The sequence below is a fragment of the Protopterus annectens genome, chromosome 10.part0 (assembly GCF_019279795.1).
Source record: "Protopterus annectens isolate FY-2018-M chromosome 10.part0, PAN1.0, whole genome shotgun sequence".
Taxonomy (NCBI): Eukaryota; Metazoa; Chordata; order Ceratodontiformes; family Protopteridae; genus Protopterus; species Protopterus annectens.
Window position 1 is genome coordinate 29,824,048 of NC_056744.1, and position 16,258 is coordinate 29,840,305.

The window sequence follows — 16,258 nt, forward strand, 5'->3', positions numbered from 1 at the left end:
GTAAGCATGCTTGTACAGTGTGTAAAGCATAAAAAGTGAATACTGGATTATAATATTTAAATAAAATATTTTGCTTTTAGTCTGCCCCCTGACCCTATCAAAAGGTCCATTACGTTTAAGTGGCTTAGTGTATGGTGCCAAACTTGTCAGTGGATCTCAAAATATTCCCATTTGTTAAGAACTGTGTGTGTATATGTATGAATATGCATATATAGGAAAGTGATACTCTTTATAAAGGTTTGCACAAAAGTACAAAACTATTACAGGTGCTGCTTGCATAGTTTTATTAACTAGGACAGAAGGTACTGAATGGCAAATTTGTCTAAGTTAACATAAATTCTTATTAATAGCTATGATATTTTTGTATATATCCACTTTGTATTTCAATGTCAGCATGCAATGTAAACTAATTTTTCCCATCACAAACGTATTTGATGTCCAACTGGTCTACATAATTAGATTAGGCAGATGATACTTTTATCAAACTAAGACTTGCGTGGGTTCATGTCAGTACAGTGCATAAAATTAATTAGCTTTGTATTCTGTTCAGCTGTTTTAGCCATGTAATCAAAGATTTTATCCATGTGACTTTATTGTACTTTGTTTAAAATGTGTGCTTGTGTATCATATGATCACATTGCTTAATAGTTTATATGGCATATTGAGACTGGCATATGCAGTTGCTGTCTTAAAATTTAATTTTCTTGCCACAAGAAATTTTGTTTTGTTGATTTTAGTGTAGAGTCTTTTAGGGACTCTTAACTTCTCAGTCCAATAAAAACGACCCCTTAATCTTCCTGTAGATTGTACCATGATGACGGTCCTCCTACAAGACCCACCCTGAAGATCAGCTATGTCCATGGATTATCGAATATCCCTTTGACACCAATGACAATGGGTCAGTGTTTGGAGGAGTCAACTAACAAGTTTCCAGACAGAGAAGCTGTGATTTTTGTACGAGAAGGAATCAGGAAAACCTTTGCACAGTTAAATCATGATGTAAGTGTTTGAGAATAATTCTTTCACATTTTATTCATTGGTGATATGCAATGTAAAGGTTTGCTATAACTGAAGACTAACTTTAATGTTTGCAGAACCTGACATATATAGATGATTCATGACACCTTTATTTTACAATACTATACTTAAAATAAAAATAGTCTATTTACACTTGACTGCAAATGTCATTGTGAACGGATACTGTTTCATGATCATAGGCTTTACAACATTTATTTATTTATTTATTTACTTACATTTGTTGACCGGGAGTGTCCGACTGGACATAGGTCCATTTTCAGCGGAGGCCCGGGGAGAAAAGCTCCACAGTTAAAATAAACGGACAGTAGTTACATTGGATTACATAGCGATTAACAATTTAACATAGCAATTACTTACAACGTATTTCTGTAAAGTCTAAGGTTTTTGGTTTTACTGTTCTATATGTTTCACATCTCTGCATATTGAAACTTCATTCTGTGCTAATTTACTTACTCCAACTTGCTCTTAATAGCCATCAAATGGGTGAATATCTGGCTTATCGCCTTGAAGGATCATTTTAAGCTTAGCCATAACCCAAGATCGGAATCAAACCCGGTCTTGTGTCTGTGAGGTAAAGACCTTCCTCAGTAACAAGAAGCGAGAAGGAGCGAAAATAACACTAAATACCACTTTATTAACTGACAAAATGAGGACTGAGCGCTTTCCTAAGTTTATACCACAACTTCATCAGAATCCATAAAACAACATTAATTTCATTTAAAGCTGAACCTTTTTCAGTTATGTATACATTGGTAGAGATGATGCTAAAGAACAATTTTGTTTTCATTGATGGTCAGTTTTTCCACCAGAAGAAGGGTGTGGCGATGAGGGCAAGATGTGCCCCCATCTTCGCAAATATAGTACACTTACAGTGGGAGAAACGTTTTATATTTAATAGAAGTGATGTACCTGGCTGGTATTTTTACAGCAGGTATTTGGATGTTATTTTTATTGCATGGGATTTAAGTGAGACTGAAACAAAATATTTTTTAGACTTTTTGCACTCAAACCACTTTTTTAAAATTGACATATACTTATATAAAGCAAGAATCCAGTTATTTAGATGTACTGGGAATGAAAGAGGAGAAGAAAAAGGTTATACAAAGTAATATATATACAGGTACCTACTCTAACGGTCTTCTGCACTGCGACAGTTGCCACCCTGCTTACCAGAAAAGGGGTAATATAAAGGGACAATTTCTAAGGCTGGCCCCTAAGATTATAGATGAAGTATTTGAAAAGCAAAGTGTCAAGTTAACAAATGTTTTTGGCAAGAAATTATCCTGGGGATGTTGTTGACAAAATTCAGGGGGAGATTTCATTTAAAAGACATAGGGAGATAATTAAGCCCATTATGTATGAAAAAGAGTTGTCTCCTCACAGTAAGATGCTGTCCGGTTCAATTCTCAGCTAGAGCGTCTTCTGCGTGGAGACATGTGTGAATGGGCGTACCTTCGTTGAAGGTTGTGTGTCAGGCCTGGCAAGCCGGTACGTAAAAATCAATTGCCAGTCATTAGCGGACCGGAGTTTGGCTGTGGCAACCCCTAACCGGGAAAAGCCGAAAGAAACAAACAAATGTATGAAAGAGTTAACCAAGTCAAAATCAATTAATAACATAAGTAACGCAATTTCTTGTTCCTTTATACTACTTACACTCAGGACTACCCTGTAATAAAATGGATTATTATTAACAACTGATCTTTCTTTCATGGCCTTGAAGAGATGAAAGAAACCTTGGGGAGTGACCAAGGTTTGTTACTAGGCGAGCTAGATGTTTAAAAAGTATGTTAGAAGCAGAAGATAGTTACTTTTTTAGCCAGAAAAAGTGTGGTACTTTTAAATGTGAAGTTGTAGTCTGTGCATTTGACTATTAGAAACTGATGAAGTTAGGGTTAATAATGTCCATATTAAAAGCATTTCTCACTAATTTTGAAACGGTGGGCTTTGTGCCAAAAATGCTCAAGTTTTTATGTGGGTAAAACTGTGTCTGTCAATGACATAAAAAATAAAAAAAAGTAGCAACTCTCTTTATCGTCACTTGATAAACTTTCCTGATCATGGTTTGTTTTTTGTTGGAATAGACGCAGTCCACCGGCAGTACTGGGGGTGACCTTGGAGAGACCTTATTGAATATAAAGAGTTGCTTTTGCAACTAAGTTTGAACACTACGATCTCCCCTGGTTTGAATAAGGCTATATCAATTGCTAGTGTATTAAGACGTCCTATTATGTTTAAATGTGATTTTTTTTTTTTCATTTCTAATTTTTAATTTACATTTTAAAGTAACTTGTATAAGTTTTAAGTAGTAACTTAGGTAATTTATTCATATTTTTACTGTTGGTAGGTAGACAAAGTTTTGTATATTTAAATGTACAACCTTAACCAAGGTCCTATGCGACACAGGTCAGATGATTAATTGGTTAATGAATTCACTATTTAAAGTTTAACTTTTTTCACTTTTATGGATTCTGTTGAAGTTGTGGTATAAACTTATGAAAGTGCTCACTCCTCATTTTGTTGGTCAATAAAGTGGTGTTTATTATGTACTCTCCTCACTTCTTGTTACTGAGGAATTGTCATTTTTCGTAGGTAAAGACCTTCCCCACTGGCAGTGGGTTTGGCATAATGGTTATGATTTCTGCTTTGTCTGCATGTAATTTGCAAGACACAGATTCTTCCCATCTTACTGTTTCAGAGATGTAGACTAAATCTCACCAGTATCTTCTGTCTCTTCTAGGCTCTACTAAATATATATTTCCACCCCTTTTTTGGGTTTTGAACACCTTTATTAAATCCACACAGTTTAAACAATGTGGGTAAACATAGACTTAACAGGAAGGAAAGCAAACCACTGCAAACTTTTTCCTTCCTGCGTTATACGTTTTTTTTTTTTTAAATATCATTCACTACAACATTGCTTAAATTGCTAAAGTCCTGCTTTCTCTTAAATTTTATATCTTCTCTTGAGCATCATCCTGCATGTTGTATTAGTCCCACAATTTCCATTTATTTCTGTGCAATTTGCTCCTTCTCTAAAGATCATAGGTATGTACTAGGCTATCGGCCCAAGTAAGCCTAGACAACAAGGTTCCCTGGCTTACGCCACCCAAGAAAGTTATTTTCCTGTGCCCCTGTCGAGCAGAGCCACAGAAGTGATCCCCAGGGTGCATTTCCTATTTTCCATCCACTCATCAAGATTTTTCTTGGAGTGGTAATGAGGAACTTTGCATGACATAGATGGGTAGCTTGTTCTAGAGTATAGGAAGTCTCTGGGACATGAATCTATCCCTCCAGCATGTCCTGTTTATTTTGGTGACCAGATTTAGGTCCCTAGAGTGTGTAGCTCGGAGTGATTGGGATTTCTTTAGGTGTAGCATGTCCAACAGCTCTGGGTTTGACATAGCTTTATATGTTGGGCAGAGATCACCTCGGAGTAGGCGATATGCTATGGAGTGTAAAGCTGGAGTTATTTGAGACGGTCAGAGTAGGGTATTTGTTTGAGGCCAGTAATCCTCTTTGTGAGGTACGTCTGTGGCCTTTCCAGCTGCAGATGTCTTGAGGTACATTCCAGATGTCTTGTGAGGTACATTCCAAAAGGGGCATTGTACTCTATAATGGGTCTGAGTGTCGAGTAGAGGGGAACAATGACCCCCCCCCCCAGATGAGAACCCTTTTGCGATGAGGTGTGCCACGTAGAAGGATTTCCTGACTACTGTAGTGATGTGATTATCAAAGGAGAGACTACTGTCCACCTGGTTCTCAAGGTCTCTTATAACACATTAGACGTTAAGTAGATTGCTGCCTATGTGGTAGTTCATAGGTACAGAGTTTTTTCCAAAGGGGATGACTGTGCACTTTTTGGCATTGAGCTTGATGCCATGGCTCTGACATCAGGCATCTGTCTCAGTGAGGCCCTTCTGTAAGATGTCCACATCATTTGGGGACTCTACTACATCTTCTAGTTTGCAGTCATCTGTGGACTTCATTAGCCAAAGGCCTTCTGTGTTGGCCTGTACTTCAGAGAAGTAGATATCAAACAGGAGAGGTCCCAGGACTGAACCCTGTGGTACTCCACTTGTCACTGGTTTGAAGTCTGATTTGGAGTCTGAAACTTTTACAGTGTGGGTTCTGTCAGTGAGCCAGTTGGCAACCCATCTTGTGATGTAGGGATTTATACCTAGTTTAGTGAGTTTAGCTATAATTCCAGAATGGGGGATGGTGTCAAAAGCCTTGGCATGGTCAAGCTAGGCTGCATGAACCACCTTAACCTCATCTATGGCTTTGGTGACTGCCTCAAAGAAGTCAGTCAGGTTCAGGAGGCATGATCTGCCTTTCACAAACCCAAACTGGGTGGGATCCAGAGTTTGGAGGTTACCAATGTCTTAGTTCCATGATGATACGTTACATAGCCTTGCAGACCAGGTTCTTCAGGCTAATAGGGTGATATTTCCTGGGATAGGTGGTGGCTCCCCCTTTGTGGAGTGGGATAACTGTTGCTGTGCACCATTCAGTGGACACAAAGCCTGAAGTGAGGCTATGATTGAACATGGTGCTTAGGTGGGGAGCCAGTTCATTCTGAGGTTCGTTTAAAAAGCAGCCTGGGATGTTGTCTGGTCCCATGGATGCTGTGTTTTTTGGCTTTAGAAAGTGCAGCTTTTTACCTGCGTAGTTGTGATTACAAGGACTGCATTCTTCCTGCATAGATATGGGCCCTTTAAGGGATGAGAGGGGGGGTGAAGTTAGCACTGCACCTATCTGCCAGGATGATGGCAGTATCAGTTGGCTTTGTAATTTTCATGCCGTTGTGCTGTAACTCGGAGCAGAGCTAGATGTTGCCATTGGGATTCTTGGCATAGCTATAGAATGCTTTGTGGTTGTCCCTAGAATCAGTGGTAATTTTGTTTTCGTAGCTAGCTTTGGAGGATCTTACACGGGATCTCAGCTTCTTACTGAGGCTGACCAGAGAGCTCCTCCACTCATGGGATTTTACTCTCTTTCTAACCGCTTATTCTTTTATCCCCTTTACAATATTCAGTACTTCATTTAAGATTGATTAGTTTCTGATTTCCATTTTCTAGTAGTTTTCTTCGTAGCCAACACCGTTAAACTTGATCTTGGTAAGACCTTACTATAGCTAGATAACTTGTATCCTATTTACAGCTCAAATATAATTTAATTAGCGACAGTCATTGGCTCTCCAACATTTCTGACAAAGTACTCTCTTTAATTTTTAAGACTCTTCCAGCCCATTTGATTTCCAAACAGTGTTTTTAATTAATTCTCTCTGCCATTATTCCTGCAGCAATTGCTGTTTACCTGTAGAAATGTTTTTTGAAATCTGCTTTGGGTATAAAAAATATCTATACAAATACTTCAATTTAAGAAAGCAAAAACTTCTGGAGTTTGTTGCTTACTTGGGAGCCATACAGATGTCTTCCCACTGTTCTTTTGTATTTTGCCTTCCCATTCCCTCACCAGTCTTTTCCAAATTCTTTTGATATATTCTTACAATTATCATGAAATACTTTTTTTTTTTTTTTTAACATTTGTTTACCGGGAAAGACCAACTTGAAACAAAGCCAGTTTTCAGCGGAGGCCCAGGGAGAAACACTCCAGATGCATGTCTTTGTAACGTGGGAGGAACCTGGAGTATCCAAAGGAAATCCACACGAACGCAGGGAGGACATGCAGACTCCGCACAGAAGACACCCCAGCCAAGAATCGAACCAGATAACCTCTTGCTGTGAGGTGCACTACTGTGCCATTACAGGCAACTTCTGTTCTATACTCTGCTAAAAACTCAAATGAATGCTTGACTTTCAAGTAACACTCTTATTCTTTCTTTGCCTGTACTCTGCCATCCCATACAGTGGTTAATTACGGTCTAAGCCACAGTCCCAAGCTATCTCGTGTCCTCATCCGGATTGGCTCCCAATATATTTGTTCCTTTAGCTCTCTCTTGCCTAAAAGCAGTGACATTCTCCTTTCTTCATTCCTGTGCTAGCTTTATTCCTAGAATGCTTTCTGCTTTTTTAACGACCCTATAGAATGTTATGTTTTTATATTCTCCTTAAAGGCCTGCATCCAAAATACTATTGTCTCCTTATTTATTGAACCTTGCCTTCCACCATTTCTCCACTTTGATTTTTATCTTTCTGCTTGTGTTATGTGATGGTTTCACTTCAAATGCATGCTTTAGTCCTTAACCACCACCTTAATCTGTAGGGAAAAATGACTTATCCCACTTAACTCTTTCCCTTTTCCACTACCAAATAAATTCCTTCAACTCTCTCTTAACTGTCCACAACTTGTGGGTGATTTGATAGAAAAATTGCCTGACCTGTACATATAAAATTAAAGGGACTAAAAGCATGTTCACTTTATTGTATCTTACCATGTATATCCACAATCAAAAGCTTCTGATTTCTCAATATTTTATTAACTTTTGTTTAGCCTCCTTTCCCACATAGCTGTCATAATAGAATTGTTTTTAATCAATATACCTTAATGTTGCTTTTCATGCTCCATAGTTATGAGCATTGCTAAACCAATTCATGTGTAAGCACACAGTTTTCTGCTATATCCTTTATCACCATTTATTTCATACACTGAAAAGACTGTAATGATTTCAGTGGTTCACAGCACTGAACTGTCCTTTTCTGGGTTTATCAGCTAAAAAATACGAACTGTAAATTTGGGAGTTCCATGTTTTCTTTGCCAATGACTTAAGTGTAAAGCAAATAACAGGAAAAGAGAACACACCTGTCTGCTTCATCTGCTAAAATGCAGTTTGTCAAAAAGGAACACTCCTACCTTCTTCTGAACGGTCATATATCCTCTTCCTCCTCCCAATTAACCCTATCATTCCATCAGGGAATGCAAATCATACCAATGATCTACTCATGAAATCCAAGCTGAGTTGGAATGCCTTCTCTGCACCAAAACCTGAAAACAGTAGTGGTATTTTCCTGTACTCTGCTTCCCTTTGCATCATCATTGTTCTGTTAATGTAGTCAAATGTTTGTCTCCCTTACACACAGACACACACACCTTTAAATTCCACTTCAACAAATAAGTGGGGAAGTGCCAGTGTCTCATTTGTACTTCATTACCCTACAACTTTATCTTAGATCACGTACCAGTAAAGACTGAAATAGCAATTGGATAGGTTTCAAGAGTTTTCAGTTACATTTCACAAGAGCATGGACATTTAATTTCTATCCAGTCAAGCCCATTTAGATATATATAGTAAACTCTTATAACAAATGTTACTTACTTAGAGGTTGAACTTTTGTCATCTTTTTTCCTAAGATATTGGTTATGTTTTCCATTGTGATCATATAGTAAATCAACAGTGGAACAATTTTGACTTATTTTTTACAGAGGGAAGGCACCCCAGTACCCTTCAATTTCTAAATTAAGTTTGAAATTAGTCAGCCTTCGTGGAAAGGGAAAGCTTTCCTACGGTCTTGGCTCCATGATCTAGAATGAAAAAGGAGCCGAGCAATTCTTCTTTGGTAAAAAATAAAAGGAAACGGCCCCAGGAAGTTAAGGCAAAATTCAAGGCTGAACAAATATAAACAAAATAGCCGTTTATTTAGTGAGCGCTTTCGGTAGAGAGATTCTCCCCACCTTCTTCAGACAAATATTTTACAAGTCTGATAAAATTTCAAACCGTTAAATACTATGAATTGTTGTGACATCACAAATAATTAATGCCAATAAAACAATTAATTAACTTGACCCTAAAATTCTTTTAACAAACATAGAATACATAAAATGTAAAAAGTAAATACATGCATTTAAAACATTTGATACATTAAATGTATCTCACCCAAAAGATTAGCAGCAAGCAAGCAAGATATATTTAAATTAAAAAATTGTAAGAATAAACCCCGAACTCCATATAAAAGGTATTTATCTTGGGTACAAGTAAACCTTCAAATTAACTATCTTTCAAAACTTATAAACAGTAACATAAATGACTGAAATATAAATATTTAATCATGAAAAATATCTAAATGACTAACAACCCATATTTCATTGTGTTACTATATAAACATTGATTATTTACAACCTCTCCTTGACTTTACAATATATATATGTATATATGTACTAAAATGTGTGTATGTATTAAAAAAAAATATCTACCTAAAGCCAATAGTTTGAGAAAACATTTGATAGGCAGTATCTCATTTAAACCTGGGGCAGTATAAGAGGCAGTACGAATCTGCCAAAAGGCTTCCTGTTGTTCTAATGTTAATTGCCAGGGACCCCCCCCCCCCTCACTTAAGGTTGTACTTGTAGCACTGAAAAGAGAAAAGCATGATCTTCATTATGGCAAATATGTTTTGCCAGTGCATTGTTTAGATCTCTCTTCTCAATAGCGTAAAGATGTTTGTATAATCTTTTTTTTGAGTGGTCTATCGGTTTTGCCTATGTAAAAAGCCGAACACTTTTTACATAATGCCGCATAGACCACTCTATTAGAACTACAATTAAATGTTCCGTTAAGACGGTATTCTTTCCCAGTCAATTCGATGTTATTACCCACATAAATATGTTTGCAATATTGACAAGATCCACATTTTTTCATCCCTACATTCTTATTGTTAGATTTAATTTTTCTCCGTTCCAGCAGTTGTTTCAAATTTTGGCCTCGCCTGTAAGTTACAATAGGCCTTTCACCTACCAGGTTAACCAGATGCTGATCATCTGAAATGATCCTCCAGTTCTTACGAACAATGTTAAAAATTGCATGAGCATCAGTGCAAAAAGTAAAGAGAAAATACAAATTAGAAAATTTATTGTCTACTACAATTCTACTAGTTATGTTTCCTCCTCCAAGGAGTGGTTTGAAATGTCCGGACTCTCTTTTTGTGTACACTTCTTGTTTTATGTCATCCACAAAGTTAAAAGGATATCCACGTGCTAAAAACATAGATTGGATGTTCTCACATTCAGTTGTAAAGTCTGCTAATTCAGAGACCATTCTGGCTGCCCGGACAAATTGACCCTTGACTACACTTTTTTTCTGATGTTAAGGATGAGAGCTAGTAAAATGTAAATAAGTATTAGAAAATGTTGTTTTCCTATAAATCTCTTCAAAACAACATCTTTACTTATTTTAACATCGAGAAAAGTTGTTTCATCTGAACTGACAGAATGAGTGAATTCCAAAAAGTGTGTCATTCCAGATAAACTCTCTATAAAGGCTGGAATAGATTCAAAAGGGCCTTTCCATAGAAAAAACATGTCATCTTGGTACCTAGTGTACCAAGTGACATGTTGTTGGTATAATTCATTTTGGAAAAGGCATTGATGTTCCCACGTTGCTAGGACACTATTAGCAAATGTGCATCCGCATGGTGAACCCATGGCTATCCCAGTAGTTTGAAGATAAAAGTTGTCCTTAAAAATTAAAAAATTATTTTTAAGTATAATATCTAACCATGTTTCCACCAAATACATATTTTCCTTGGATGCACCTTTACGGAGCATAAAATCCACTGTCCACTGAATACCTAACTCATGTGGAATGACAGTATATAAATCTCTAATATCCACTGTAAGGAAAGTGAAAGTGGGATCATAAGGAATTTTATTGATGTTTTCTAAAAAGTTCCAAGAATCCTTGCAAATTTGCACTTTTTAAGTAATGGTTTTAGAAAGCTGTCAACTAGTTTAGCTGAAGCATATGTGACGGACCCCCTCCCATCTACTATTGGTCTGAAGGGAGGGTCCACTAAATATTTGTGGATTTTCGGGGTCCCAAAAAGAGTTGGAATCCTAGGAGCTGGCATGATAAGATATTGTAATGTATCATGATCTGTAGATTCTTCTAAAAATAGGTCATCCATAAGTTCCTTAATTTTTCTATTTGCAATGTTAACCTCGTTAATGCTTGAAAGAATATAGGGTCCTGTATTTAAATATTCCAACATCTTGTTTTCGTATTCAAAATTGTCCATCATAATCAAACCCCCACCCTTGTCAGGGGCCATGACTCGAATTTGGCATTCATTGAGTAACTGGATGAATGCCAATTCGTTGTTGCTCACATTCAGTTTCTTCCGTTTGATTATGATGGACAATTTTGAATACGAAAACAAGATGTTGGAATATTTAAATACAGGTCCCTATATTTTTTCAAGCATTAACGAGGTTAACATTGCAAATAGAAAAATTAAGGAACTTACGGATGACCTATTTTTAGAAGAATCTATAGATCATGATACATTACAATATCTTATCATGCCAGCTCCTAGGATTCCAACTCTTTTTGGGACCCCGAAAATCCACAAAAATTTAGTGGACCCTCCCTTCAGACCAATAGTAGATGGGAGGGGGTCCGTCACATATGCTTCAGCTAAACTAGTTGACAGCTTTCTAAAACCATTACTTAAAAAAGAAGTGCAAATTTGCAAGGATTCTTGGAACTTTTTAGAAAACATCAATAAAATTCCTTATGATCCCACTTTCACTTTCCTTACAGTGGATATTAGAGATTTATATACTGTCATTCCACATGAGTTAGGTATTCAGTGGACAGTGGATTTTATGCTCCGTAAAGGTGCATCCAAGGAAAATATGTATTTGGTGGAAACATGGTTAGATATTATACTTAAAAATATTTTTTTAATTTTTAAGGACAACTTTTATCTTCAAACTACTGGGATAGCCATGGGTTCACCATGCGGATGCACATTTGCTAATAGTGTCCTAGCAACGTGGGAACAGCAATGCCTTTTCCAAAATGAATTATACCAACAACATGTCACTTGGTACACTAGGTACCAAGATGACATGTTTTTTCTATGGAAAGGCCCTTTTGAATCTATTACAGCCTTTATAGAGAGTTTATCTGGAATGACACACTTTTTGGAATTCACTCATTCTGTCAGTTCAGATGAAACAACTTTTCTATGTTAAAATAAGTAAAGATGTTGTTTTGAAGAGATTTAAATCAACTATCTTTAGGAAAACAACATTTTCTAATACTTATTTACATTTTACTAGCTCTCATCCTTTACATCAGAAAAAAAGTGTAGTCAAGGGTCAATTTGTCCGGGCAGCCAGAATGGTCTCTGAATTAGCAGACTTTACAACTGAATGTGAGAACATCCAATCCATGTTTTTAGCACGTGGATATCCTTTTAACTTTGTGGATGACATAAAACAAGAAGTGTACACAAAAAGAGAGTCCAGACATTTCAAACCACTCCTTGGAGGAGGAAACATAACTGGTAGAATTGTAGTAGACAATAAATTTTCTAATTTGTGTTTTCTCTTTACTTTTTGCACTGATGCTCATGCAATTTTTAACATTGTTCGTAAGAACTGGAGGATCATTTCAGATGATCAGCATCTGGTTAACCTGGTAGGTGAAAGGCCTATTGTAACTTACAGGCGAGGCCAAAATTTGAAACAACTGCTGGAACGGAGAAAAATTAAATCTAACAATAAGAATGTAGGGATGAAAAAATGTGGATCTTGTCAATATTGCAAACATATTTATGTGGGTAATAACATCGAATTGGCTGGGAAAGAATACCGTCTTAACGGAACATTTAATTGTAGTTCTAATAGAGTGGTCTATGCGGCATTATGTAAAAAGTGTTCGGCTTTTTACATAGGCAAAACCGATAGACCACTCAAAAAAAGATTATACGAACATCTTTACGCTATTGAGAAAAGAGATCTAAACAATGCACTGGCAAAACATATTTGCCATAATGAAGATCATGCTTTTCTCTTTTCAGTGCTACAACAAGTACAACCTCAAGTGAGGGGGGGTCCCTGGCAATTAACATTAGAACAACAGGAATCCTTTTGGCAGATTCGTACTGCCTCTTATACTGCCCCAGGTTTAAATGAGATACTGTCCATCAAATTTTTTTTCAAACTATTGGCTTTAGGTAGATAATAATTTTTTTTAATACATACACACATTTTAGTACATATATACATATATATATTGTAAAGACAAGGGGAGGTTGTAAATAATCAATGTTTATATAGTAACACAATGAAATATGGGTTGTTAGTCATTTAGATATTTTTCATGATTAAATATTTATATTTCAGTCATTTATGTTACTGTTTATAAGTTTTGAAAGATAGTTAATTTGAAGGTTTACTTGTACCCAAGATAAATACCTTTTATATGGAGTTCGGGGTTTATTCTTACAATTTTTAATTTAAATACATCTTGCTTGCTTGCTGCTAATCCTTTGGGTGAGATACATTTAATGTATCAAATGTTTTAAATGCATGTATTTACTTTTTACATTTTATGTATTCTATGTTTGTTAAAAGAATTTTAGGGTCAAGTTAATTAATTGTTTTATTGGCATTAATTATTTGTGTTGTCACAACAATTCATAGTATTTAACTGTTTGAAATTTTATCAGACTTGTAAAATATTTGTCTGAAGAAGGTGGGGAGAATCTCTCTACCGAAAGCGCTCACTAAATAAACGGCTATTTGGTTTATATTTGTTCAGCCTTGAATTTTGCCTTTACTTCGTGGGGCCGTTTCCTTTTATTTTCTAGTTTTGTTCGTGGTTTAATCATTTTACTTCTTTGGTAAAAGGTTGACTCTGTAATTTTCATTTATCCTCCTGACAGCCAGGCTGCATATGTTTGATACTTAACTTGCTGCCTTTGCTGTGTTTGAGTTTTATGCTGTTCTTTACACAATGTCATAATGATGGCGCTCAAATACAGTGCTGCACTTATTTAAGGCTTACTGAAACTTCGGATTTCTACCTGCTTTATAAAGTCTTCAGTCACTGGCCTCGCAGTTTTTCTTATTTATACAGTACTGTCCTACTGGAGGTCTGCCTTATCTGTGATGTTAGTCTTATGAGTTTGAAATTAGCTTGTCCTGTTACCTAGACTGTGGCGATCTCTTCCAAATAAATGGTCTGATCTGACCTCTGTAGATTGTTACTGTTACCTGTAATGCAGACAAATCTCCCTTTAATTGCCACAAATGTATTTGTGCATCTACAACAGATCTGTATATATCCAGTTAGCTAGTCCATGCTTATTAAATCTTGTTCCAATTTGTGAGGAATAAAAGTTCGAGTTCACTAAATTTGAAATGGAAACCGGGGGTTAACACCTGCTGGCAGTGCATTCCTCTTCAGAAAGCAAAGCTGCTGTTGTGATGTCCATTTGTTTCAGAACTGAGGTGTATATATGAATATGTAAGCGAATCTGTAAGAGTGGTACTTTGACAAAGCTTCATGAGGAATAAGGAAATTATTTGACTGACAAAGCTTCATGAGGAATAAGGAAATTATTTGACTGAGTAAGAGTAAAGTGTAGCACATTGAAAAAACATTCCATTGTATTAATAGGAATAGATGGAGTTTATTCCATAGACATGGAAACGTTTGAGAGATGAAACTGTCACATACAATAGTATGGCTAATATTGATTTTTTGAGTGTGAATGTTCTTTTTGTGTTCAAGTCACCGGGGGTATTCCAAACATTATGTCCAGGTCACCAGGGGTATTGTAAACAAAGAATTTCAAATAATGCCAAAGCCTCTAGTACTCTGTCAGGTACATAATTTATTTTTAGAATGTGCTAATTTACAGACAGACGTTGCTAGTCTCTTGTTTTCAGCTCTCTCTTTACGGAATCTTTGTACCTTTTTTTACAGTTGCTCCAGATATTGTTTGGGTAGATTACAGAACAGTCCGTAACATCCTATGCTTAGTATTATAGGAGCTGCATAAGGGGAACAGCTACTTTTCTGAATATCGGTGAACCCACCAGAGTATCGTGGTTAAGTCCATATGCCTAGCAGGCAATAATGGCTACATGGATATTAATTCATCATCCTCAAGGAATGCCTTTTATTTTTTAATTAGTCAGTTTTGGCTATTAATCATCCGTAGTGCATAATGCTGATGGAGGTAGTGGTTTGCCAAATTTCAGAATACTTCCATTTAGTGACATTGAAGAGGTTTTTATTTGTGCTTGTTTTCAGGGTAGAGCACTTATCTCCATAGACCTTTTTTCAGACTCTGCCCAGGAGTTGTGTCTGGTTAAGTGACTTGCTCAGAGTCCCACAGTTAAGCAGTGGACAAAATAATTTCTGCTGGAGCATTTGCATGTAGTGTGTGCTGATGTTCTTCATCTCACATTGCTGCAGTCCTTGCATATGGGTAGTCCGCTGTCCTCGGTAGATCTGACATCAGAGCCGCCAGGGTATAAAAGCGCATGACCGACGCCATATCCTCAGTTTTTGCCGCATGGTCCGATGCAGAAGCAGCGTGTGCAAGTGCCGTTCGGCGGTCTGAAATTTTTGTATTCTGAGTTTCAGACCGAAACCAAGTTGGGCTAAGTATCCCGTTGGGGAATATTTTTGTTTTTTCTTGCCTCAGTTAATTCCGGATGTCAGAAAAAGTGAATAATTGTATTTCTTGTGGGAAACTAGATACCGCATAGGGATTACCACTCTCTTTGTATTCCTTGTTTGGGACCTGAGCACGGGGTGTCGCTGTGCTAGGTTTAATAAGCGCACCATTAAACGTAGGTTAGATTGCGCTAGGCTTGTCTTCGTAAGCGTGTAATTATAATATGCTGTCGGATCCTCCGACGCCCGCCAAGAAGCGCAAGGACAAATCTTTAAAGTCCAGGCAGGATGAGTCGTTCTGGACACCGGTTCTTTAGAAACTACGGTGGAATCTGGGGATCCAGCCGAGGTTTCAGTTGAGTCTCAGGGGGAGGCTTTAATTTTGCAAGATGTGGCCTCTCAGGAGTCAGGCCAGGCTGAGGGGGCCTCTCAGGTTGCTGTTCTCCCTTCCTTGCCTAAGGTGGGTTAGGCCTTCTCCTTCTGTCTGTAGGGCTCCTTCCAAGAGCAGGCCTGGTTTGCCTTCCACGGGTGTCAGTCCTAGTTCTGCAGGTTCTGTGCCTAAAAAACAAATGCTTAAAATGGCAGAAGATTTAATTTCTTTAATCAGAGGTTCTATGCCCCCTCCTGATAAGAGACCTAGGGTAGAGCCAGAGGTGGAAAGTTTGGAGCAGGCTTCAGATTATTCAGAGTCTTCGGCTGAAGACATTCAGGATTTTCCTCCTTATTCTGATTCAGATGCAGAGGATTCCACTCCTTCTGCTTCTCCTCCAGAGGATTTTTCTTTTTCAGAAACCCTGCATTCTATGAGGGAACATTTTAAATGGGAAGGTCAGGATTTCTCAGATT

General features: G+C 37.2%; 1 protein-coding gene across 1 annotated transcript in view; it reads left to right on the forward strand.

Moving 5' to 3' along the window:
• LOC122812920 (medium-chain acyl-CoA ligase ACSF2, mitochondrial-like) overlaps positions 1 to 16,258 on the forward strand; it is a 910,993-nt gene that overhangs the window by 172,052 nt on the left and 722,683 nt on the right. Inside the window, exon 2 of the mRNA XM_044084978.1 lies at positions 804 to 999. Within this exon, the coding sequence (XP_043940913.1) occupies positions 804 to 999 (196 nt within the window). The remainder of the gene's footprint in view (positions 1 to 803; positions 1,000 to 16,258) is intronic.